This window comes from Notolabrus celidotus, chromosome 14 (assembly GCF_009762535.1).
Source record: "Notolabrus celidotus isolate fNotCel1 chromosome 14, fNotCel1.pri, whole genome shotgun sequence".
NCBI classification, from domain to species: Eukaryota; Metazoa; Chordata; class Actinopteri; order Labriformes; family Labridae; genus Notolabrus; species Notolabrus celidotus.
Window position 1 is genome coordinate 9,867,352 of NC_048285.1, and position 25,400 is coordinate 9,892,751.

The 25,400-nt window shown below is 40.1% G+C and overlaps 2 protein-coding genes across 4 annotated transcripts in view; one reads left to right on the plus strand and one right to left on the minus strand.

Annotated features, from left to right (window-relative positions):
* Window positions 1-12,159, plus strand: part of LOC117825383 (beta-galactosidase-1-like protein 2) — a 27,038-nt gene extending 14,879 nt beyond the window's left edge. Inside the window, exons 10-19 of the mRNA XM_034701204.1 lie at window positions 1,260-1,403; window positions 2,949-3,029; window positions 4,864-4,970; window positions 6,047-6,193; window positions 6,494-6,565; window positions 6,986-7,064; window positions 7,217-7,304; window positions 8,393-8,507; window positions 9,890-10,006; window positions 11,143-12,159. Of these exons, the coding sequence (XP_034557095.1) occupies window positions 1,260-1,403; window positions 2,949-3,029; window positions 4,864-4,970; window positions 6,047-6,193; window positions 6,494-6,565; window positions 6,986-7,064; window positions 7,217-7,304; window positions 8,393-8,507; window positions 9,890-10,006; window positions 11,143-11,229 (1,037 nt within the window). The 3' untranslated portion in view covers window positions 11,230-12,159. The remainder of the gene's footprint in view (window positions 1-1,259; window positions 1,404-2,948; window positions 3,030-4,863; window positions 4,971-6,046; window positions 6,194-6,493; window positions 6,566-6,985; window positions 7,065-7,216; window positions 7,305-8,392; window positions 8,508-9,889; window positions 10,007-11,142) is intronic.
* Window positions 12,160-15,074: 2,915 nt separating this feature from the next.
* Window positions 15,075-25,400, minus strand: part of LOC117825914 (galactosylgalactosylxylosylprotein 3-beta-glucuronosyltransferase 1) — a 76,425-nt gene continuing 66,099 nt past the window's right edge. The window contains exons 5-9 of one of the 3 annotated variants that reach the window (XM_034701899.1): window positions 24,115-24,186; window positions 23,499-24,010; window positions 18,687-18,983; window positions 16,330-16,436; window positions 15,075-16,002 (exon numbers count right to left, since the gene is read on the minus strand). In XM_034701899.1, coding sequence (XP_034557790.1) covers window positions 16,350-16,436; window positions 18,687-18,983; window positions 23,499-24,010; window positions 24,115-24,186 — 968 coding nt within the window. In that variant the 3' untranslated portion in view covers window positions 15,075-16,002; window positions 16,330-16,349. The remainder of the gene's footprint in view (window positions 16,003-16,329; window positions 16,437-18,686; window positions 18,984-23,498; window positions 24,011-24,114; window positions 24,187-25,400) is intronic. The other 2 variants (XM_034701900.1, XM_034701901.1) reach the window with 2 other exon arrangements.

Below are 25,400 nucleotides of genomic sequence, written 5' to 3' on the forward strand. Positions count from 1 at the left end.
TGTTTGTAATAAGCTGATGTTATAATCCAATCATATTTCATTCAGAAGGATCTTTAAAAAAAAGAGAAAAGCACCAAAACTTTCAAGTTTAAAGCTACAACCACCAAATGTTTGCTTATGAATAATACAAAAAACATTTTCTGTATTTTAATTTGGTTTATAGATAATCAATCATGTATTTATTTCAACTGCATGTCACAAATACATTTACCATAAACTATTTAGGCGGCATCAAATTTCCCCTGCTGCTCATATGGGCCCTAAAAGTGTAAAGAGCCCTGTTATAATATAAATGAGCCAGCTGCTTTCCCATATGTGCTCCACAGTATATCAGTCATACCATCCATATAACCTGGACCACCTACACCCAGGAGTGTTATTTTTAGTCTAATGTAAAGGACTGATATAAATAACAGCACCTGTTCTAACATACTAGAGAAGTCACACACCTTGCTATGGCCATCACGAGTGCCTTCAGAAACATCTTAATTCACACACACAGTGCAGAGCCTCAAGCTTACTTTAAACTCCCTGTCATTCCCAACAGTCATCCACATCAATCTTCAAAAAAGATAAAGGCTTTCTTATAGATTTTCCTCTCAGTGAGACGATGGAGAAGAAAAACAGACCCTCAACATGCAGAAAGTGTCAGCTATGAAATGAGTGCTGGAATATTCTGGGGGGATTCATGTCCTTGACAGTTCAGTGCTCTGCAGACTGTAACACGCCCTGCAGTTGGTCACAGCTAGTGGCCATACAGTCAGTGCTAGTGCCACCACAATGAAAGCAACCAGTGCCCCTCTGTCTCTCTTCCTGCTCCATTGTTATTCACTGGGGCTCATGCCCTTGATTTAAATCAGTCAATTTCACCACTAAAGTCCAATTTGAATGCCTAACTACTTGCTCTGGCAGGTTCCCTGCAAAATGTAGGTAGCCAATATGTGGTGGGGGGCTGGTAATTTTTTATGGGCGTGAGCATTACCCTGTAATGAATTATAGCAACCTGTAATAGGATGTGGGTCTGAGGTCTGTCTGTGTCTCAAATGAAGTGGAACTGAGGGTGGTAGGATAATTGAAACAGTGTCTCTGCCTTGTTACGGCTGAAGTTGAAAGGATTCTCTTCTCTTTGTCTTAACATCCAGCTTGGAATGAAATAGTCTTTCAGTGTACCCACCCAGGTCTTATAAGTATGATTAAGCCATTGCATAAACTTGTATGCTTTAAAATGATTAATTTGTTCTTTTCATTTTGTTTGACAGAGATGACTCGTGTGGTCACAGAGATCCTTAAACTGGACATGTCCATCAACCTCTACATGTTCCATGGGGGGACAAATTTTGGCTTCATGAATGGGGCATTTGCTGTTGGAATACCAGCTGCTAAACCTATGGTAACTAGCTATGGTATGTATTATGAATATTTATTCACATTGAATTTGTAAGAGCAGAATACAACCCCTATTCCCCAAAAGTTGAGATGCTGTGTTGAAGATGTTGATAAATAAGAAACTGATGGTTTCATTCATTTGAACCCTTTTAAAAATTGCAAATAGTACAAAGACAACATATCAAATGTTGAAACGGAAAAACTGTATTGCATTATGAAAAAATATATTCTCATTTTAAATATGATGTCAGCAACATGTTACAAAAAAGTTGTGATAGGGACATCAAGACATCGAAAAAGCTGAGAAACACCTTGCTACTAATCTGGTTAATTTGCAATAGAGTTACTTGACTGGGTATAAAAAGGGCTTTCCAGAGAAGCCGAGTGTCTCAGTCAGTAATGCTAGGAACAGGTTCAGGTTCACCACTCTGTGAGAGACCATATGAGCAATTAGTTCAGCAATTTCAGAACAATGTTCCACATATTAAAGTTGAATAGAATTTGGGGATTTCATCATCTACGGTGCATAACATTATTAACAGATTCAGAGGATCTGGGGAAAACTCTGTGCAGAAAGAACAAGGCCGGAAACCAGTTCTGGATGGCTGTGATCTTCGGGCTCTTGGACATCAATGCATTAAAAGCAGACATGACTCTGTAGTGGAAATCACTGCATGGGCTCAAAATCCTTTCAAAAAACATTGTTGATGAAAACAGTTTGTCATTGCATCTGCAATCTTTGACGGTATGGGGATACATAAGAGCACATGGCATGGATGTCTGAAACAACTGGGAAGGCACCATTGATGCTGAAAAATATACACAGGTTTTGGAGCAACATATTAACAATGTTTACAGTGTTGTTCAATGAAGACGTGACACTGGTCAACATGCCCCTGTCCAATCATTTTTTAAACTGTATTGTTGCCACTGCAGAAAATATTTAATTTAGGATTGCACCTTACCTTCATACCTTTATAAAATATAGTTTGTCTGTTAACCTTTGGTACTTGAAAAAAATGTGAATAAGATAAGCAAATTAGGACATGATCAATATGTATGAAATAACTAGATTGAAATGTGAAATATCTATGATAAATGTGACATATCTATCCTAACTCCTAAGCCTCTGACCTTCATCTTCCTTGAAATTTGAATATTTAGCGCTCACTAATGAATTCATCACCTCAATAAAATGCATGGAATGGTAAATTAAAGATGGTAGAATGGGTTTTATAGTCTCCTCTGGGGGACGTAACATTTTTATGACCTCTTTGAGAAAAAAAGGGAATTCTGAAAACTGCTTCACAGCAGGGGAGGCTACCTCTGACCTCCAGCAGTCATCACACCTGTGTTTACTCCTCTGAGTGCCCTTCAGCTTTTTTTGTTGTTGCCTCAAACGGCTCCATTTTCTGTCAAGATAACCCAAAATGTATCCCAGCCCGCTGCTGTCTCAAGATCTTTGATAGGGGAGCACTGTGAAAGCATTTGCCACGGAAAGAAGCATCCCTGCCTCTCTCTGGCTCCCGAGCCTGCTGTTCTGATAGCACATTATCTTTCAGATTACGATGCTCCATTATCCGAGGCTGGGGATTACACCACCAAGTACCATCTTCTGAGGAATTTATTCAGCCTCTACCACAGTGAGTGTTGCTTGTGGTTGCTGAGACGGGCTCTGCATCTTCTGTCTCTTTTTCTTTCCCTTTGCTTTCATCTCTCCACTTAAGTTAATTCTCCTGTAACCTGCTCTCTGTTGGCTAAAGTAATGTGATTCTGAATATGATTACAAGCATGGATTAGGCATGGGTTTTTGTGGGGGTTTGTGGAAGTGTGTGAGATTTTTGACCGCATCAAAGACCCTTAATTACCACCCACTGTGAAAATTACATACTGTGTGCCTTTAAACATGCTCATTGCTCATTCACTTTTCTAGTTGTAAATAAGAGTGTGTGGTTGGGGGCAGTTGTCTCAAGTGTATTGTGGCCTGGACTGGAAACGAGCTTTTAGTAATCTGGGACTGAATCCAGCACAGGAAAGTTCTAATTTGCTCAGAGTTTGTTGCGATTGGAGATATTTTGAAAGGCAGTGTGTGCGTGATTCATCCTTATGTTTTGTAGTCTGCTGAACAATGAGCAGTGGCCTGGATATGAGAGGGAGTCTGAGAAGACTTTGTGTTCCACTCAGCAACCATAAACCCATGACCTAATTTCTAATTAGATCACTTTCATATTTTATTATTGTTTGCTTTTCAAATCATTCACTTTGTGTCAGCTACCCTTTAGCCTGTGGTGTTGTTTTTGTTCAAGTTGGCAAGGACTGAGGCTGATCTGTCAAAGTCTAGCACTGATCTTTGACAACAACATGGCTCTCAAAGTAGACCTGTGACACATATGCTGTCGTTTTTTTTTAGAGCTGTCAGAATTTGCACAAAATAGGGTGCATGGCACAAAAATAGCAACACATTCATCTGTACTGCACAGTTTGTGCACTTACAGTGTGCCAGCTCAGAGCTGCTCCTAATTATTGGTATTGCATAGATCTGCATAGTTTGCAAATTTCAGTGCAAAAAGTCAAATGCTAATTATGCACAAGTTTGAACTCCACCACTGTGTTTTACCTGTGAGACATCACAGCACCACCGCCTCCTCTCTGTATAATTTCTGAATGATAATTATGAATAATTATGTTTAATGTTCCTTTGTTGTTTATCCTTTAAATCGGATTAACACAGTTCAAAGAAATGTTGTTTAAATGCGCACTCCCCTCACCTTTGACACATAATAGAAACCACCAAACCCTACTATGAAGAAAGGCAATGGCCATTACCATCTAAGCTTTATGTTAGTGATCCAGCTGTTATTGCTTTGTGTGAAGAAAATATCGTCAAGTGTTCCCGAGAGCCATGAGTGCTGTTTCTGAATGCTAAACACCTCTAAAAGCAGTTTATAGGGCAAGGGCAATGACTGGTTATCTTTCTATAGAGTAAAGCGGATCCCAGAGACTGAAAGCGGGTATTAGGGTGAACTTCTTGTGTTTCTAATCATCCTGAGTGATCGAGAGGTGAAGGGGTAAAAATGAAAACAATTGATTCTACTTTTTTAGGGGGATCTACAATGATGTTTTGCTTTCAGACTTAAAAGGGTCAGTAATAAATGTATGGTGGTACCCACTTGCTCTCTCTTGGATGTGATGTGTTGGTAAAAAATCCTCCTCAAAGACATTGCTTTAGAAATTAGGCATCTCTCCATCTCTAAAATAAATCCGAGACTGACATTACATGTGCCTAAAAACAAAATGTCGCCATTATTGTTCGAATGTAAATATAGACAGTGTAAAAGGTATGTTTTAATTGGATTGAAATTTCCATGAAGGTTTGTTTGTACTTGTTTGCATCTCCTGGGTAAAACAAAGTGAAAACAAACTCAAGTACAGACTAATGAACCACAACTGACACTCAATTTCCTCTTTTTTCTTCAGCCCAGCCTCTACCTGAATTGCCCCCTCTCCACGAGAGGAGGGCGTACCATCCTGTTGTCATTCAGCAGCATGTGTCTCTGTGGGACAGCCTGCATTTCACTGACAAGGTAAACTTCAGACACAGAGAGAGGCAGGATAATAAGAGACATCATTCATGTAGGATTGCTTAGATCAGTGTTACAAGCTTTAGATATTCTACATTATGACATTATAATAATAATAGAACAGTTAAACACAAAGCCGTATGGAGGCTAAAAATGTTCATTGAAAGATGACATCTGAGTTCTCAGCCATCATCCTGGTCCAGCTTAAATTTGTAAACTTGTTTAGAAAATATGAGAATGGACTTTAGGCAATGACATTTAACTATCTTTATGAACAACTGCTGCTATGATGCTCCTGAGAGACCCACCCCCTCCTAGCTGCACCTGTGGCCTGCATTGATACCATCAGAAATATACAATGCTTGGCTTTGGAGCATAAAAAGCAAGAAAAAAAATCTGCCCCACCAAACAGAAGGGGGAAAAAAGCCAAAAACCTGTTTGGAGGGTGTCATAATGTCTGTTCCCTTTCATGTCCACCACTTTAGTTTAGCCATTTACACCATGCTCTTCAGGGCCATTTATATTCACACCAGATGTAGCACGTCTGGCAGTTGCTTACAACATTAATTATTCACTTCCCGTCACAATAATTTGCTTCCCTCTGAGACAACAATTACTTTGCCCCTGACCAGCCACACGCCCTTGCTTAAAAAGAGTCTTTTTTCCTCCGTGGCTTCAGAGAGACCGAGTGGGATGTGAGAGTTTGATATTGTATCTGTGTGTTTGGAGGTAGGTGGTTAATCATGTCATAGCAGGAAGTGTTTATTGTGTTGTGAAGAGTGCATAATGCAACCTCCCCAGGGTATGCACAAGAATGATGCTGAATAAAAGAATAGTTGTGTATGCCAGACACGAAAGCTTCATTGGGTTTGATAAATTATCACTTTGAGTAAATCATCTTGTAAGTGAGAGGTTGTGCAGATGCCAACTGCATTGAAACTCTTGGTGTTTACACCAAAAACAAGCAACGTAACAGTTAAAATACACATTTCAATATGCATCCCTGCAGCTTTTAAACACCTGTGTTATATTACACTGTATGTGTTCTGCTTAAAGCTCTTCATTTGCATATCTTTCAGCCTTTTAAGTCTGAGCGGCCTGTGAACATGGAGAATCTTCCTGTCAACAATAACAATGGCCAGTCCTATGGCTACACTCTGTATGAGACCACCATCACGAGTGCGGGAACCCTCAACTCGAAGAACAACATCAAAGACAGAGCACTGGTACAGACTGCCGGCTGACACTGAAATAAAGCAAACACAGTCCCTCATTTATTCTCTTCTTTGTGAGAACATGCATAGAGCTGTAATTTGCATCTTAAAAATCACACTGAGGAGTGTACAGGTGCAGTACAATGAGCAATTACTGTTCTTTAACAGTTACTGGTAGCTGCAATTTACACCAGTTGATCCGAAAATCTTTTTTGATTGATAGAATGCAAAGTGAAGACAGTTACACCTATGATTCGTGCTTTTTATTTTCAAACATCTGCATTTCAATGAATTCCTATTTCATCTTCTTAGGTTTTCGTGGACAAACATTTCATCGGTGTTCTGGATTATAAGACGCAAGAGCTTTCACTTCCTGAGGGGAAGGTATTCTGTGTGTGTGCGTGTGTGCGTGTGTGCGTGCGTGCGTGCGTGCGTGCGTGCGTGCGTGCGTGCGTGCGTGCGTGCGTGCGTGCGTGCCCCTCTGTAAGGAGTTTAGAACCAGTCTGCTGTTAGCATCTTTCAAAAGGATGAAGGTATTAATATTTAACATCACTCGGTGTGTGAAAGCTTCAGGGGATGCTGATAGATGTTTTTGGCAGCATGCTTCTAGCATTGAGCCAACAGCAGACCTTCAAATGACTATTTATCTTAACAAATTTGAATCCTGAAAGTCAAGGGTATAGTGGAGTGCAACCATCAGCTACTAGAACCAGACCAGCTCAAAGCTTTCCTACCTTATTTCTTTGCTGTTAATTTGTTCCGTTGAGAATTCCCCTCCTTGTTTTACTTCTTTTTCCACCAAAGGGACGAAGGACACTCGGTCTACTGGTGGAGAACTGTGGAAGAGTGAATTATGGGAAAACCTTGGATGAGCAGCGCAAAGGTACAAAATGATTCTTAAACTGTTGGCTTTGTAGATGTTTACTTTGCACAAGTCATTCCTAATAACCTTCTTCATTATACATCTTGAAAGTCAGTAATTCACTGTATGTTAAGATCCCAAAATACTTGAAGCAGTTTTGAGTCTCCTTTCAGGACTTGTTGGAGACATCGAGTTTAACAAGCAGGTCCTCCGAGACTTCATTATCCATAGTCTGAGTATGAAGCCAGGCTTTGTAAACAGGTTAGTGTTTTTCAATTATTATCACTTTCCCCTCCATGTTTGTGTTTCTCTGTCATTACACCTGCCTGCTCCTGATTTAATCTAGATGATTATCTCCCTGCTTAGCACAATTACAATGGGAACATGACGGCAAAATTCACAAATAGAGAAAAGCCTTCCAGTTCAGCAGCTCATGTTAAACATTAAATTATAAACAGTAGAGTAGTTCGATAACAAGGCAGAAGTCAGGGAAGATGCAGACTTTTTCAAAACAAAAGGTGACACCACAAGATTTTCAGAAAAACACAATCTGCATTATTAAAACCATACACAAAGTACTGAATCAACCAAGTCTGCATTCACAGCCAGTACACCCCAATGCATCGCTGGCTAACAAACAGGCAGCAGGCTACTCTGTGTCAGTATGTGTCACCTGTCAAATGTGTAAGAGTATGAGTTGTTGGATGCTGTTGCAGTTTAAAAATGTATTTTGTCAATCATGGCTACATATTTATGATGCATCAATCCTTATAACCACAAAAGTGTGTTAATCATAACATGCATCGTCTGTGTCACTGAAATCAAAGATCTTTCTCTCAAGTTCACATTTTATGATGTCATTAAGGATTTCTACAAGTGTTCTTTGCTTGATCTTGAACCGATGAACAACTTCAGGGTCACTAATAAGAGACTAGTCAGAGGTTTTTATTCCTGCTAAGTGGGATGTGTCACTGTTTGGGCTCTCCCTACCTTCTTTAGATTGCAGTGTCTTTACCTCAGCACCATCCTGAAAATGTCAAGTCTTGACGCCCTGCAGGAATGAACGCTGATAATGCACAAACAAGGAAGGATTTTGGTTTTATATCTTGGCAACCTTTTAAATTTACTTAGAGGCAAAACATAACCCACTATATGGCTAAAACAAAGACTGTGAATATTTCCCTTGGCATCCATGCACAGATTTTCACTTGACATTTACTATAAGCATGCAAACACAAATTGCATTAAAGTGAAGACTGGTTGATCAAAATAATTGATTAAAAATGAAACCAATAAGTGTAAAAGATTTGAGAGAAATAAAAATATGCAATTTGTTCTCCTTCTTTCAGGCTCGAGAATTCAGGTCACTGGATGTCAATGCGTCAGCGACCCTCCTTCCCGGGGTTTTTCCAGGCCAAACTCTATGTGAACACTTTTCCTAAAGACACCTTCATCAAACTCCCTGTAAGTAGGACAGTGAGGAAGTCTGTAAAGTATCAAGTGTAGTTACAGATCTGTAATCCTAGATAAAAGCAGTACTTTGTTATGTAGGTAACAAGCTGTCTATACTTTATTGAACACTTGCAAACTTTGAAAATCTAGTGTACTCTTAAGGTCACTTTGGCATGGAAGGATACTTATACAAAGTTCTTGTTCAGGAAGCTGTTTGATTTCCCTTTCCAGATTATGCTGAAATCATTTCGCAAATACATACAGTAAGGGCTCTTCCTGCTGCCCAAGTTACGCAGCTTTGAGGCCATAAATAAATATAATATTGTGACCTTTAACATTGTATAAGCACCTAAAAAGCAGTGTAAAAGTGTAAAAGCAAGGCAAAGCTTTTCAAAGTAGTAAAACTAGAGAGTACAAATACAGGCTGCAAACAGAGTCAGCTGTCCCATCTTCATGGAAATGCAGTCCAACACCTAAGTTAGACATTTTCGACCAAAGCCACAGACCGCAGCAATCCATAAGACAGTCCACTTTCAGCTTTCACCTTCAGGACAAAGGTACAGAGTACTCAAATAAAAATATCTCTAAATACTTTTTTAACCCAATTGCCACCAAATATCTCAATAAGTAATTATTTTAGTCAGCCTGCCACCTCACACTGCACATAGCATTTTATATTTATACTGTAATGACCTGGTGCCCTCCTTTCATTATGCTACATTGTGTCTTTTTATAAAGAATATGTTATGCTTTTTAAAATGTGTTAATTGGTTTAAACTATGTCACCTTGTGGAATGTGTTACCTAGTGTTTTCAGTGGCCTAAATTTGCACAAGTCAAAGACAGATTACTCCGTTTAACATGAAAAAAGTAGATGATAATGTTTTATTTTCTATCCTATTGCAAACACATTAGACATGGGATTCCTCCTGAGTCATGAGAACAGAATTGACATCAGATCTAGTGTAATTGTTAAAACATCTTATATGTATATATCCCTTAACCCAATTAGAAGTTTAAAAATATTACAATAGACTGTTTTGTCTAAACGCCATAAAAACTAGCTCTTGAGAAGCTGTATTAAGCGCTGGATATCTTTAGATCGTAGGATATAGAGACATCTGTTTTTTGTAGCCTGATGTCCCTGACCAATCATTCCCATCCATTTAAACTGTTAGACTCTCATGTTCATTTCCATATGCTCTAATTTTCTCTGTACGTAGGTTCCAATAAGCAACAGCTCAGGATGTGTTGAGGATGAGATGCAAGCCTTAATTAACTTGGCTTACCATATGTAGCTGGAAGTCATAAACATGTTTATTTTTTTACCCTTCAGCATTACATTGGATGACCATTCCTGTTGCCATGGTGAACAATCACTGCTTGTGTTCACAGGGCTGGGGAAAAGGGGTAGTGTTCATCAATGGGAAGAATCTAGGGCGGTACTGGTCCATAGGTCCTCAGCAAACTCTCTATGTCCCAGGTCCATGGCTGCACAGGGGAAATAACCAGGTACAGCACTCATGTGTTCTCTGTTTGTGTGTAGGAGATGGTTTAATCAGTATTTATGGCACATTTCAGCACATTATCATTCACCAAGCTTGTTTTACTGGATTTTCAAAAACCTTTCAACACATGGTTGTGATATATAGCCGACAGGTAGGTCACTATCCGTGCAAGAACCGTTTGATGAGCAGTGCTACCACACAGTCAGAAAAAGTGCATGTTAAATAATTTACTCTTGATTTTGAATTGAGAGTGAGAAAAAAAACACGTAGTGTTCTCAATAAAATGTTTTGATAGTCATGTACTTGTTTTTTAAATGAAATATGAGGAAATAATGAAAAATGACCACGGTGACACCTGTTGCCTCGGGCCAGAGGTGGATATTTAAGGCAAAACAAGATATCTGAAATTGTTTTTATTAAGGATGATACTGGGCAGATGCTCAAATCCTCAACCAGGGGAAGCTTTATCCAGCAAATGTTTGGCATTTCTTGTTTGATTAATGACTATAATGACCAGTTCTCATAAGACTCAGTAGAAAAGTAATCAGTTCTGCATTTGTTTATTTTTTAACTATGGGTATTTTCTGCCAATTTATTTCCCAATTTGTGCACATGTGACCCTAAAAGGATAACCTTACACCTGTGGTCATTACAGTCAGATTAAGTTAATGTTATAAAATATTTTGTGTAAAACAATCCATAATAATCAGTGCTTTAATATTCAAAGGTTTCATATACTCTGATAATATGTTCTATTACCTTGTTTTTGTATTTTGAAAAAAAAGAAAAACTTCTAAAAATGATTACCAAAAGTTTTAAGGACTGAATTGTTGCGTTTGTAACTTTTGTTGTTTGCTATGTAGTTTCTGTAGCACGAAAAATCGAAGCGTATCACAAGTCAACAGATACAGTACACTGCTCCTGATATACATCACCCCATGGCTTTGATGATGTTGAACTCTGGAGCATGTTCTGATAAAGGTCTTAGGTCCACCCACTGAATCTGTGTACATCTCCAACATGCCTTTTCCAACTTTCTCTTTCTGTGAGGGTGCATACATTGATGTTTGTGCTCAGCCACCCACTTTCTCTGCCCTTTCATGACCTTTGCTTAACTGCGTATTTTTTGCTGTGTTACAGGTCATTGTGTTTGAAGAGCAGGAAACAGATGGTAAAATTCTGTTTGCCAGCAGCCCTGACTATGGCATGCCTGTTGATGTCCAGTGAGGGCAAGAGGATGGGGAGGGGAGAGGATGGACAAGGAGAGGAGGATGATGAGAGAGGGCACAACTCAGACTATGGCAGTGAGCTTCGTCCTCTCGGGCAGCGACTGTGATCATCAGCCTTCAGAAGTGACACGAGTCAGCGAGTGTGACATTTTGAGTCCAATCAGACTATATTTATGGCATTCTGTTGATTCCCTTTCATTCAGTTTAGTAACTGTGTCATTAACTCATATGCTGCATAAGTGGGGACCAAGAGACTGTGACAGATAATGATCTAATGAAGTGCTTTAAAGTCTCTTTACAGGGTTGATTTATAAAAATAAACACGGTAGAAACACTGTAAATGAAATCCAGTTTCACCTCTGTGTCAATATCCAATGCCAAGGATGCTTGTTTTATTTACCCTGCAAAATCAGAGCCTGTTTAATATGATATGGTTTTTACTCCATATTTTCCTTCCTAAGATATTCTGTTAGCCCGTGTAGAGAGGTCAAATCCCACACTGTGATTGGGGATTTTTTCTTTTGAACACTCATCCATGTGTGTTGTGCTAAGGAGTCAGCTTGCTATCACAGTTATAATCTTTTAAGAGCAATGCTATGAAGCTGTGCTAACACATCAGACTACTGAGCAGAGTTTATTTTTTCTTTTAACAGAATTGCAGCATACAAGCTAAATATGATAAAATGTACAAAAAGTTAGGCCAGGCTTCCTGTGGTGCTGGAAATCCTGGAAAATGTTACAACAGCTGTTCATAAACGGTCAAATTTGTTTGCTTTGTGGAGATTTATTTTCATCACTCATAGTAAGCCTTACATCGAAAGGAGTACATTTTGTAATGCGGCTAATGGAACAAACGTTGGCTAAATGAACATAAGGTTGTTCTGTTTTAATTTTCAAAGAAGGAATAAAAGAAAGTTGATTGACCTGACCCATTGACTGTATAAATAATGGACATAGTATCTGTGACGTCACCCATCTGTTTCTGAACAGTTTATCTTCGGCAGTGGCGGCCATATTGGAAATGTTGAACTCAACCTACCTTCTGTCGAGTGAGTGTGACGTAAAGAGGCCGGCTTTGAGCCTCTTAGCCAACAGCTACAGTGTTCCCTCCTGTCAATCAAGTCAGCTGCGCCTCTCGTAATGGAAAACTTGTATTCTTAATACATTTACGTTTTTTTGTACCAGGCTGTAAACGTGTTTATTTCTGCTGTAAAGATTGTCTTTCCTGAATTTGTGTGTATGTGGTTTCCGGTATTTCCGGAGCCAGCCTCAAGCGGACAATCGGTGAACTGCAGTTTTTAACACTACTGCATTGGCTTCAAGTCTCGCGGCCAGAGGTTGCTGCTTGATCTGACCTCACACTTCACATGCTGGATGTAAACCAAGGTAACAAATCCAAGGAGATAAACTGGAAATATGTTAATGACATTTCACACCTGAAAATCAAATGTAATGACATTAGCCATGTTAGTTACAACCCAGAGTCCAAACTTCATACTGTGGGGAATGCTGTACTTTGAACAACTGCTGTATTAAGTATCATTCATGTGCATATATTCATTTTTAGTCATGAAATGTGCTTCTTCATGCCTTCATATGTCAGAGCTCAGACACACACCGTTAAAAGATTCTGTGTACAAACACTACCCGGGCACAAGTGAGGTTCTTCTCAGTTATTTATTTTCTTGATTCAGCTATCATCTTTCTCTGAGACAAAATCGCTGTGGCAAATAAACAACCGTTAGAGTCACATGCATAAAATGTGAATCACATGAGGCTGGAAGATGACAGTGGAAATGAGGAAAAGGTAGGACCTGTGTGTGAAGTGTTTTGTGCCTTAGAGAAGCCCTCAGAGAGAAATGCTCTTTAACCAACGTTAAATACTGACAGCCTGTACTGCTAACTGTGATGTATAGGGTGGTCAGCTCCAGTATGCTAAATCTTGGTCTATGTTGAATATTGCTTTTATACATCCTCTGTTCTGCGGCAGAAAGAAAATCCAGATAGATTTCAGACAAAAATGTAACATCAGTTCTAAGGAGTAAAACTGTTCTGCAGCTTTAGGACACACCGGAGAATCTGATTGAACTAGTTAAACCACTCATTCATCTGAATGCCAAATGATGTGAAGCCACTTTGAGAAAGGCATCATTGAGAGGACGAGTAATTTAGATTTAATGGAAGAATTATAAATAATGGATGGTTCTCTTGTACTTGTTAGCGCAGATAACAAGTTACGTTGCTTTTCAAATGCTCAAATTATGTCTTTAATTCACTTTGAAATTTTGCACTCAATCTCTCTCAACTTGTTCCCATGCTGCAAACATTCCAGATAAATTCACCACTAAAGTAGAATCTAGATCAACAGCAAAGCTACAAAGAAGATAGTCTCCCGGTGTGTGTGTGTGTGTGTGTGTGTGTGTGTGTGTGTGTGTGTGTGTGTGTGTGTGTGTGTGTGTGTGTGTGTGTGTGTGTGTGTGTGTGTGTGCGTGTGTGTGCGCGCACCTGTTGAATAAACTTTAATCCATGTGTACAGAATACTTGTTGTGTGCACGCCTTTTTAGAGAGCAGTTAAAAAAAATCTGATTAAAAGGGCAAATACTGATTCAGTTGCACATCCACATTTGTAATAAATACATAAATAAATATATTAGTCATTTTTTAAATAAATAATTGGAGGCAAGTTGAGGAATGAAACAAATCCGAAGATAGTTTGTGATCCCCATGGCCGAACCCTGTGCAGTGTAACATCATGCAGCTGCTGAAAAGAGACAGTTTTATGAGATACCACACAGCTGTTGTCTGAGTGTGTATCCTATCAAGTGAAACATGTAATAATAACACACTTTCTCCTGCTGATGAGCCCGAGAGCCTGTGATGTCTTCATAAGTTTTCGTACTGCAGTGTATTTTGGGTTGTGTGTGTTGAAAGGGGGCTGTGCAGAGATAATCTGGCAACAGTACAGAGGCTGTGTTTGAATTATCTCCAGCTACTTCTGCAGGGCAATGCTAGATAAGAGCTACCACTGTGTAATGCACTAGAGGGATGATTTATAGAGTTGAGGAAGGTTCTTTTATATGAGGTGTAGAATAACTTGGTTACAGTGTTCAGCATACAGCGTCATCCTTCTGATGTCTATCCCTACGAGTGCCGCGACTCCCTTCTGCGATCCAGTGAATGTACAACAAATGGATACTAATACAAAATGAAACCACAAGATACTTACTTCTCAGTCCACAGAACTGGAGATAGCGAGTCGATGTTGTTACCAAGTCATAGTCGAAAATAAGAGTTACTTTTTTGTGCTTTACTTGAGCCCACTGTTAATTCAGAGTAGCGTATATTATCTGATTTCTTTTTAAATAGAAAAAATATTCCGGGCCATGCATCAGTTATGCAAATTCTGGATTGTACACTGACACCAACTCTTTAAAGGTAAGTTGTGTTACAAGTTAGCAGATAAAGCCTGAGCATCTCAATTCATGTTTAGGGGGATTCTGTGTCCTTCACAGTGTGCAGTTATTTCTGGAGAGCTACTTTTTGTACTTGCACACAGCTGGCCCTTTTTGACAGGTTTTGCTTGAAAACATGAGAGTGCATAGACGATGAATAATTTTAACTCACTAAAATGACTCTAATTTACTGCAATGTCAGAGATTTAACTTTACTGAAAAGTCAGCATTTGTGATTCTAGCATGGAGCTGGTTTGAAGTTCTGAATGCGTCACAAAGGGGAGCCTCTGTTACCAAATGAAATAGTTGATGTGCTATCACTCCCTCAATGTGTTTGAACGAGAATGAACCTGTGCCTTGTCATTTCTCGATGTGAAGAAATAACCAGGGGGAAGAGAAGAGACTTGTGTTTACTTTTCCTTATAAATACAGTAATTACAGTGTTTTTGTCACTATATGCCATCGATCCTCTGATTGTTCTCATAAGTTACTATTTACACAAAGGAAGATAATTTTGTGTATATTTTTTTAAGTGCTTAAAGCAATCTTGCGATTAGATGTTTCCCAAGCACCACCATGGGTACAATTAAAACAGCAGTCTCTCCTCAAGTGTTGGGATGAATTAAATGCATGAGTTATAATGACACTATAAAATGAACGATGATAACCCAAGAGTAAATGTAGGTAAGAGTCAAGAGAATTGAACTAGCAAGTCAAGTGCTTGTAAAATACTCAAACCGATTAAATTAAATTAAAGCAAACATTTTATAGTTATCAAAAGAACATTCCTTCCCTTGCAATGTTTGTGTTTGCAAAAGTCCAGATGAGACACATTTGTCCTTGGAGTTGTGTTTTTTTCCAGGCTTAAAGTCAAGAGGAACTTCTTGTCCCATGTGCAGATCCAGACAATATTCATTTTTTTCCCGTAGTTATTTGAGGTGAAGGATCTTCTTTAACCTGCTTGTTTGGTTGAATCTGCTGGCTGTATGCTTGTCATATTGTGCTGCTGTCTCTTTTGTTAGGTTGTCCTCGGCAGGCTGTGAACGTGCAGGTCATGACTGTCCACAGCGGCCCTGTGACGCTTCGTTTCCTCTGCACTTCAGTCTCAGACCCGGTGACTGCCGCTTGTCACTAATCTGTGCTTTAGTATGATACATTTAAACTGTAGGAGTCCATATTTTTAAATGTCAGCCAAGAGGATTAAATCCTCTTTCAAAGGCCCCCCCATTTCCTTTTTTCTGATGATTAAGACTGAGTGCTGGTTGCACTTATCAAGAGGCTCGGCTGTTTTCCTCCTCTGCAGGTCCAAGGCAAATCACCTGCATTGGAAAGGATTAAGATATGCTGAGAAAGAGCGTTAAGCTTTAATTCACGTTAATTGAACCTGTTTATTTCATTAGTGACATTTAATAAAGTACAACAGCTGCAGTGATTGTGCCCTAACAGAACCCACATTAACAAAATGAATGTTCAATGCAGTGGGAAGTATTAAGAACACCTGCTCATTTTGTAGTCTAATTTGATTAGACCATGTGATAAAAGTCATGACATTTACATTTTCTCTTGTGAAGGAAATCTGTCCACAGGAAAGGAAGATTAATGTTGTCCGTGACTGAACATATTTGAAGGAGTAAAATATTGTTTACCGTGGTCTGAGGGGAGAAGGTCAAATCTCCACATTGGGGTCTGTGAATCCTTTCTTCCCCTCATTTACGAGGACTGGCTTCTCTGTTCTCGTGTGCCAAACAAGTATCTGGTGAGAAAATGGAACATAAATGACAGCTGCATTAGTAACATGCTGTTCCCTTAATGCACTTGTTCAATGCACTTTCCCCCTTTCAGCTCCCGCTCTGCCTCATGTTCTTCAAAACTGTCAATTCCAGTTATAGCTCCAGCAGGACCTGTCGATGTGGAAAGAGCTACTTGAGCGTGAACCCTGCCTTAGAGGGGAGTGAAGGTGTACAACATGCGTGTGTTATTTTCTAAATATAATAGGTGACTGCAAATGCTTAGACTTGCAGTATGTTCTTTTTTCCTCCTTTGCTCCTTTACAGTAGCACTTCTGTTCTTTCCTCTGTTTTTATAGGTGTGCTGTTTTGTCACCAAGCCTTCAGTCTGGGTTCATTTTGCCTACGAGACCAGACAAACACCCAGGAAAAGGATGGCAAGGAGAACCGGGGCGGGGAAAGAAGAAACTGTCAAGCTCATTTTCCCCGCTCCTCTCTGTGTTGGAACTCTCCTTCCTTTCATCTCACTGTGGTGGCGTCCATGAATTATGCATGGGGCGTGTTTGAGATGTTCCAAGAGCCTACTCCCTCTTTGCTCAGGTGTAGGGGGGAGGTTAATAGTCACGCTCGCATCTGAAGTGGTAGATTATAAGGAAGAGCGATGCCCACGCACGTCTTTCCATTTTTTCTTCCTCCTTCCCTCCGCCTTTCTGTCCATCCTTGCACTCATCTGTAATCAGTGTGACGTCCCCGTCCCCCCCAACTCCAATTCCGCTCTCTCAGCCCGCTCCCTGAATCCCCTCCTTTCATTTACCCCTGTGAATGGCCGGGAGGGAGCAGAAAAAGACGGCTGAAAGTATCTCTCTTTCCCTTCTTTTCCCCTTCTCCGTGTCTGTCTCCATCTCTACGTTTGCGTGTGTGTGAAGGTGATTGCAGTGTGGATACTGGCGAGCGAAAGCCCTCTGGCTGACTTCTCTTTGCATAGAGAGGCTTAGTGATGTGACCTGGACCAAGAGCTGTAAGCAGGACGGGCATGGAGAGGAACATTGCTGCTGCTGCTGCTGCTGCTGCTGCTGCTGCTGCTGCTGCTGCTGCTGCTGCTGCTGCTGCTGCTGCTGCCCACTGGCTCTTACTCCAATGCACGTGTGTAGAAGAGTGTATGTGGGCAGTGTGAGATAAAATCAATGATCTCTAACTTTTAGGAACTGGTTTACACTCATTTACATTCTGACCATTAGAAAATCTAGTTTTTCATGCTTGTTTTTTCCCAAAAAAGGGCAAGGTTTAAAAGACACTGTAGGGAGATTGAAAAAACAGCAACCCTGTAAGAGTGAGGAAGCTTAAAAAAGTAAGTTTGGCTCAAAGCCTAATCATCTATGATACATTTTTGTCCTGATTGAAAGTTCAGTTGATTAAAAGTAAATACATTTTTATTCATTATGATATAAGTTTGTGTTTTGGTTTCTCCTCTACCTTCTTACTTTGATTTTATTTTACTCAATTTTATCTTTGTTTAATCATGATTTTTTTAGGGAGCCTTTTTAACATCTGGCAAGGGACTACGGATGTAAAATTGGCCTTTTGGCTAACTCTGGCATATTTTCAGAAATGTTAATTAATATGCATGGTCCTTTTAAAATAATAAATAAATAAATAAAAAAAATTATAATTTTGCAAGTTAAATTTTAATAAGGGTTCTCCGTATAACCTCATTTGGTTTTCTTATGAAGCAAAAAAATGTAAAGAAGCTACAGTCCTTGCTCTATCTAATGTTTTACAAAAGTGAAAATGTGAAACAACGGGTCAGTGCCCCCAAATATCCCCCACTCAGTCGAGGCAGATGGGTGTGTAACATGAGTCTGGTTCTGCTCGAGGTTTCTGCCTGTTAAAAGGAAGTTTGTCCTTGCTGCTGTAACTTGCTAAATGCTGCACAGTGATCTGCTAATGGTGGATTAAGATCAGATTAGACTGAGTCTTGCCCTGTCTTGATGTTGGGTCTTTGTTAATAATTTAACATAGAGTATGGTCTAGACCAGCTCTGTTTGTAAAAGCGTCTTGAGATAACATTTGCTGTGATACTTAAGTACTTATACTCAATAAGAATAATAATTTAGGACTTAATTTTGTTACTTTCATTAATATATTGGTACTTTCAGAATGAGATATGAATATTTCTTCCACCATAGTCTGTATTTCACCATTCACACAAACCCCTAACCCCTAACTGTTCAAGTCAAGCCACTTAAAATGTGAAAATGTTTAAAGAAAAAAATTACCTTAGTGCAATTGGCTGCTTTAGGCTCCAGGTCGTTGAGTGTGACAAGCTCCCGGAGCAAACTGCTCTCCTGGTAGCCTCCTTTCACCCCACGAAGCTTAAAATACGCTTGCGGCTTGAAAAGGATGAGCCTTAAGTTGATGGCAAAGCCAGCCATGTCAATGGCAAAGGGCCGATGCGGGTCGAACACTGTCTTCCAGCCGTAGACCTTCCCAGCTGCGTTGACCTTGGGGGACTCGTACCGCAAGCCGCCCACAAAGGCCACAGGCCATACTGAAACTTTCCGAGTCGATCTCATCTAGCAGAGGGGGGAGGTGGAGGAGGGGTGTGGAGGAGGGAAAAAGAAGAGTATGTCAACTGAGTAAGTGTACATAACAGTGAGACACACCACTCCAGCATCAGCTTGCTGCCTTGACAGCAGAGCATGGACGGAGGGTTTTACGAGCTGCTGCTATTGTTTACTCTGAGAGATGGAGAATATTGACCCAGCTATTGTGTTGTGAGCAGCTGACACGCTGTAAAATGACACACACTGTACCACAACTGCCACACAACAAGCTAATTAGACGCAACCATCTTTAAGAGGAGTAAACGCTGACAGCTCCGAGAGGCTTTGAAGGAGCTAGGTCATTAGAGACAGTGGCTCGCTATAGTTTGCTGAGGAGATTCTCTACAGAAGAGCACTGCCATCCTCCTTTTCCTTTTTTTGTCCTTTAATCTTCAGGATCAAACAATCTTTCCGCCTTTTTCTTTGTCTCCCTGTCGGTGAGTCTTTGCAGTTTGAGCATGAGGTGCTGCAGTGAGAAAATAGGGTAAAATGAGGGTAGAGGAAGGTATAGAAACAGTGAAGTCATTTAATCAAACTCAATGCAGCATAAATACTGATACTGCTTCCTCTGGGGGAAGGGCTATTTAAAACAAAGGGGCAAGTGCATATACAGTGTCTGTATGAAGATATATTAGTGTTTGCATGCATATAGAAAATGTCTACATCTGTATACATGCTGGTTTGCTTGTGTATTTGCACAAAGAAGAACAGTCTGTTTGTGGGAAATGCATGCAAATAACCCTTTGCATATACGATCTGTGGAGCTAGATTGGTGTGTGATCTGATGGGCTGCTGTGTGGTCAGTTCAGGGGATCAGAGAGTAGCAGGGTGTAAACAGCATGAGGCTGGCTGGGGGCTTATGGGAATCACTGGATTTGAGCTTTAGGGACAGAGACTGTGCTGGGCGCCCAGATAAGATTTGGCAGGATGTTCTGTCTTAATGAGCTCTGGGTGTTAATGGTGGGAGAGAGGTTTGAGTGCTTCTATGCATGTGTCCATGAGACTGTGCTGCTTTAATTCTAAATGCAGGATCCCATGCTTTATTCTCCATCTACACTTCTTTTATCTCCCTTTTATGTACTTTGCAGTGATGTGCTGTTTTTCTCACATTACTTCCTGTATCAACACCTTGTTGTTGTTGTTCATGAAGAGGCTTTTTGATACTATGAGTTCCTCTCTGAGCACCCTAAAGCTTCTCTTTTGAAATTATTTGTAGCCAGGCTGCAGCTGATTCCAGCCTCCAACCTGTTTTGTCCAGACCTCACCTGCCTGCTGCCCTCGTAGTGTGCAAACAAAAATCAATTGAAGCATAAATAAGGCTCCCTGCAGGCGATGTCAAGCGGCTCATCACTTCCCCATCTATAATGAAGATGTGAAAAACGGTGTTCCACCTGCTGCCTCTTCTGGGTATTTCAGCTAGAGTCACCCCTGATACTGATGACTGTGTTTCAAAAATAACTAAAGTATAAGTATCATATAAAAGCTAAAAAGTCAAATCTGAAGCTCATATTATTAACATGTTTTCATCCTTGACTTTATCAGTACCACCCAGCACAAAACAGGCAGTGCAATAATGTGTTCCCCTTCTTTCTCTTGCTCATATTTATTCTTAAAGGCTGAAATTGAGGGCAGTGTGTGTTAAAAATAGCACATGCTAACCAGTAAATAACTTTGTGGTTTTGGAGGAAACCATAAAGTTTTCAGATAAAGCCTCATAATTCATGCAGTTCTTTACAGGGTGATCTACTTATTCCATAAAAATGAATTTTTCATGAGGGGTTTGAATTTCAATACACCATCGCCAAAGAAGCTAAAACCAGTATGAGCTAGAAACTCCAGACTCTGCACTGTGGGTATGAATACGCTTCATTATCAGCAATTTACAGCGCTGAATGATCTGGTAGGAGATGTGAAGGTAGTTCAATAACAAGCATTCTAGTCAGATGTTGTGTTGCCTCTGTGGACTATTATTACATGTAATCTGAAGTGCATATTCTATGTGTCAGTCTGTGAAGGCTAAACTGAATACCTGCTGCTCTGTACATCTTAGGTCATATGCTAATATGTTAACTATTTGATTTAATGATGAATTCATTTGGTGCAGTCTCAACATGTTCAAACCCTTCCTGTGTGCACACTTACTATCCATCTATGACTATGAAGTTATGTCCTTCGGATAGTTTTTTATCATGATTGTTGTACTCATTGTTAATATTCTTGTTTATCTATCTTACATTCTGAACGATATTTGAAAATAAAAAAGGTCTGCAGTCTGACCTAAAAGAAGCACGGGTAACATTAGCTTGGGATTTGCTATTCCCTTAAACTCAGTAGTTTATCAGCATGTAACTGGTCCTAGCCAGTTAATTGTTTCTTTTTGAAGCTCCTGTCAGGAGTTTTTAGCTTGTTATGAAACAGACTAATCAATACTGATGTCCCTATATAGCCTACTGAACCAGACCATCAATGACAACAATGATAGCTTATATAACTACATTTTTAATGCTAGAAACTGCTAGCATGTGATAGGTGTCGGACAAGTGATTAACTGCAAGCTGCCAGAACAACCCTTGTTTAAAATATATGCAGCAAAGCTTCTCAATATGAAAACATTTGACTGTTATAATAAAAAGGGATGTAATTTTTGTAGAAAAACATGCCTACACGTGTACAGGACAACATCAACAAAGATGCATGGATTTGTCCACAGGGGACAGTATAATCAACACAAACCCAAAGTTCCTCACAGCAACTTTAAGATCATTCACGTTTTGATATTGCTCAATATTAAAGAATAATTCTTCTTTAGGATAACAAAAAGAACATGTAATGACTGCATTGAATCTTTGTAAGTTTATCATATATTTAAACATTTTCTCCCCTGACTGCTCACTTAAACTTCTCTCAGCTGAGGAAGTAGTTGACATTGTGCACTATTGCAGTCAGCTCTTACTTTCTATCTATGTGCTGTCACTTCCTCTTTCTTCTTCATTTTTTTCCTGACTGCCTTCCCCCATCCATTTCTGTCTCCCCCTCTCTTTCAATCCTCTCCTCTTCTCTCAGGGCTGTTTCTTTGGCCCATAAATAGGCCTGTTGGAGGTGATGGAGGGCCTCTGAGGGAGACAGAGCACTTCGGCTGATTCCCAGAGAAAGGTAATGACAGGCCCCGTCAATACCCGGCGCTCCATTTACTACAGACCCCGTCTGCAGTACTAACAAGACTGGAGGCTAATACTCAGAGGACCCAGACCGTGTCCGCTCAGGTAATTCAACTGATGTCAAGATGGATGGCCTAAGATGTACTGATTACAAGCCCAAACTTCTCACTACAAGCTCCAAATCCCTGGAGCTCTGGTTGGTAGGAGTTTAAAAAATGCTTCAAGTATCTGATTTATTATTGTTCAAGAACCGCTTACACTACATTCAACTAATGTCTGCACTACAAGGCTAAGAAAGTGCCGTGTTGAATACTGAATGCTTCTCTAAATATCATACTTTAACTGAGGTTGTTTGGATCCACATGAAAGCATCAGTTTTTAGAAATCAAATTGACTTTTGTGCTTGAAGACATAAATTCAATCTGATTCTACTCTAAAAGGAATTTGCTTGCAAAGAATAGAAAATTATTGGAAGTGTAGCTTTCTTAAAATCAAACATTCATCATGCTATGCACTAAAAATCCAAATATAATATTTTGCCAGAGTCAACGTTTTCAGTAACCTACTTTAAAAGTGCAGTTTTTCTTCCTGGATCCGTGGACAGAATGAGTGCACATAATATATTGCTGAGGGTTTACCATTTTTTGGCTTTCCTGATCAATCCCAACCTCTCGCCACAGCCCAATGGCTGCTGAACTTCAAGCTTTCGGAACACAGTAAACTGGCTTGCCTCTTTGCTTTGCTGACAAAACACCTCTCAGGCCATCTGATTTACCCGCTGTGTGCTCTGGACATGGTCTGTTTTTCTGGAACTGAAGTTGACAGGTTAAATGAAAATTCCTGTATGAGTACCAAAATCCAGGGTCAAGTTTGGGTGTTAAAACCGATCCCGGTAAAGCAGTGGATTAGAAAATTGAACATACAGGAATTTCTATTTTTATAATTATGGATAAAACATGTAAATTCAAATAGTTTTTTGTTTTTGGAAGGCATTTCATGACCCCCTCTATTAGTGTTTCGCAACATCCCAGGCGTTCCTGACCCCCACTTTGGGAACCAATGGCTTAGATGAAAAGGTTTATGCTTAAACTTGAACATTTGTGAGATGTTAGCTCAAAGTTGGAATTACTTGGTTCAATTAGCAAACATCCACTCACTTCTGTGCTGCAATCAAGAACATTTATGAAATGAGTGAAGATCAAATTATACTCTCATTGTGTCTCATCTTTCCAAACATTTTCAATCCAAACTACGAGAGTTCATAAAACAAAATGTGCAAAATGAACAGTAGTAAAAAGAAGCATGAGTATTGAAAACCAGCTCTGACCTCCTCAAACAGCTCCAGGCTGTATGTGTTGTCATCGTCAGCAAAGTAGACGATCCCTGCTTGGCTGCTGTTGGCGTTGAAGGTTTCCCTCAGCCACCGCAGGGCCAGATTCCTCTGCATGGTGCCCCTGGGGATTCTGGGGTCTCGAGTGTCACCCCTTAGCTTATAGTTCCTGGGTGTCTCTACATTGAGGTGAGTATAGTTAAGCCCAGTTTCTCTGAGGAGTCTTGTCACAAGAGGTGTTCTCCTTTGGGAGTCCTCCACCAGGATCCAGTGCAGGTTAGGAACATGGAGGAAGGTGTTTGCCAGCCGCGTGAGCTCCGCCTTCTGGACCGGACGACTATATGTAGGGGTGATGATATGGATGGTGGGCAGCACATCGGACCAGGGTGGAGGCCGTGTGTATACATATTCTGTCCTCACCACCTCCACTATGTCCTTATCTGAGGCACAGTATTCCTTGGAGTCCTGAGCCTGGCCGCCTGCCTCCCTCTTCCCCTCGACACCATCATCTGCAGATTTGGGGATAAGAAGACATGTAAGGCATTAGTGCAACCTTGGGCTGCCCTTTGTATATTTTCCTCAGGTGACTTAAACCCAATAGGGTAAAGTGTACCTGAGAGCCGGTGGTGGCGGACTGCAAGCCTCTCTGGAATGATAAAGATCTCTTTTACTAGGTGGTGACAGGCTGCAAAAAGTGAAAGCAGGCACTGTGAGAGGATAACACAGCTGATGGACAGAGAGACAGCGAGAGCAAAGGGACGGGAGGGGGTGAGTCTTGCTATTCCCTCAACGTTGCCTTGGGGCTTTTCTTCATAAAGAAAGAAAACTGTGGGTATGTGGGTCCAGCGGACATGCCCTCTTTTATGTTCAGACTGAACCACAGACTCCCTCAGCCTTACCCTGCCCCACTCCATTCCCATAGCTTACCACCACTGTGTTATTTTCCTGCAGTAAGCACGGCTTTAGGCTATTCTGCTATAATCGGGCCGTCCTTGAGTTCACATTTGAATGTATAAAAAAGCAGATTTTGCACCAGACATCCCTAAAAGATGAGTCCAATTGCTATGATTACTGTGAGATGGGTCTGGCAGTTTGATTGCTGTTATTTTCAAGCTCTGGCTTCTTAGACCGAATTTTTGGTTGTGGGCATGGATTGAACACAACCAAAAAACATGTCAAAATTCAGATACCATGATACTTTGGCTTATAAATGACTTTGACTTGCATATTCTGAAGTGATGGGGTTATTCTGCTGGGATAAAAAATGTCTACATTGGTGGTTACTACACTTTTATGCACTGCAATAGAATATTGTGGAGTTGGGGAGTCCAGGTAAAACCAAACACATGTTAAAAATGAGAAAACTGCAAGATTACAACATTTCAGCCTGGTTGGTTGTACTGTACATAAAGTAAATTACACAAGACACATGACGGACAACATTACAGTTAAATCTTAACATCAAGGTGCTCCTTAATGTGATAAAACGCTATCTCTTTTTGTCCTTTTTTATTGTTTTTGTTTCAAACAGTTTGTTCAGGGGGAGAAAACTGAATATCTAACCAAACTAAGGCTGTATTTGGTTCCCTTTACGCTCACGTTAGTCATATGAACCGATGTTTAAAGTGTCAGCAGTTGCAGCACTTCAGTAGTAATGTATTTGCACACCTACATATTATTTTGTCTCATTTTATAAGAAGGAAACGACACATTTGAAAGTATAAGTGACAAAAAGGTGACCACTCAACAAAGATTTGCATGTAAACAATGTTAGATCAATCAGGCGACACATACCGCAGTGACTCCAGAGGTTAGAGCTGTGACCAAGATGTTAGGTCATGATGGATAGAATATGATAATGAAATCATTAAGGTGCTTAATTTCTTTTCATTGTGCTAA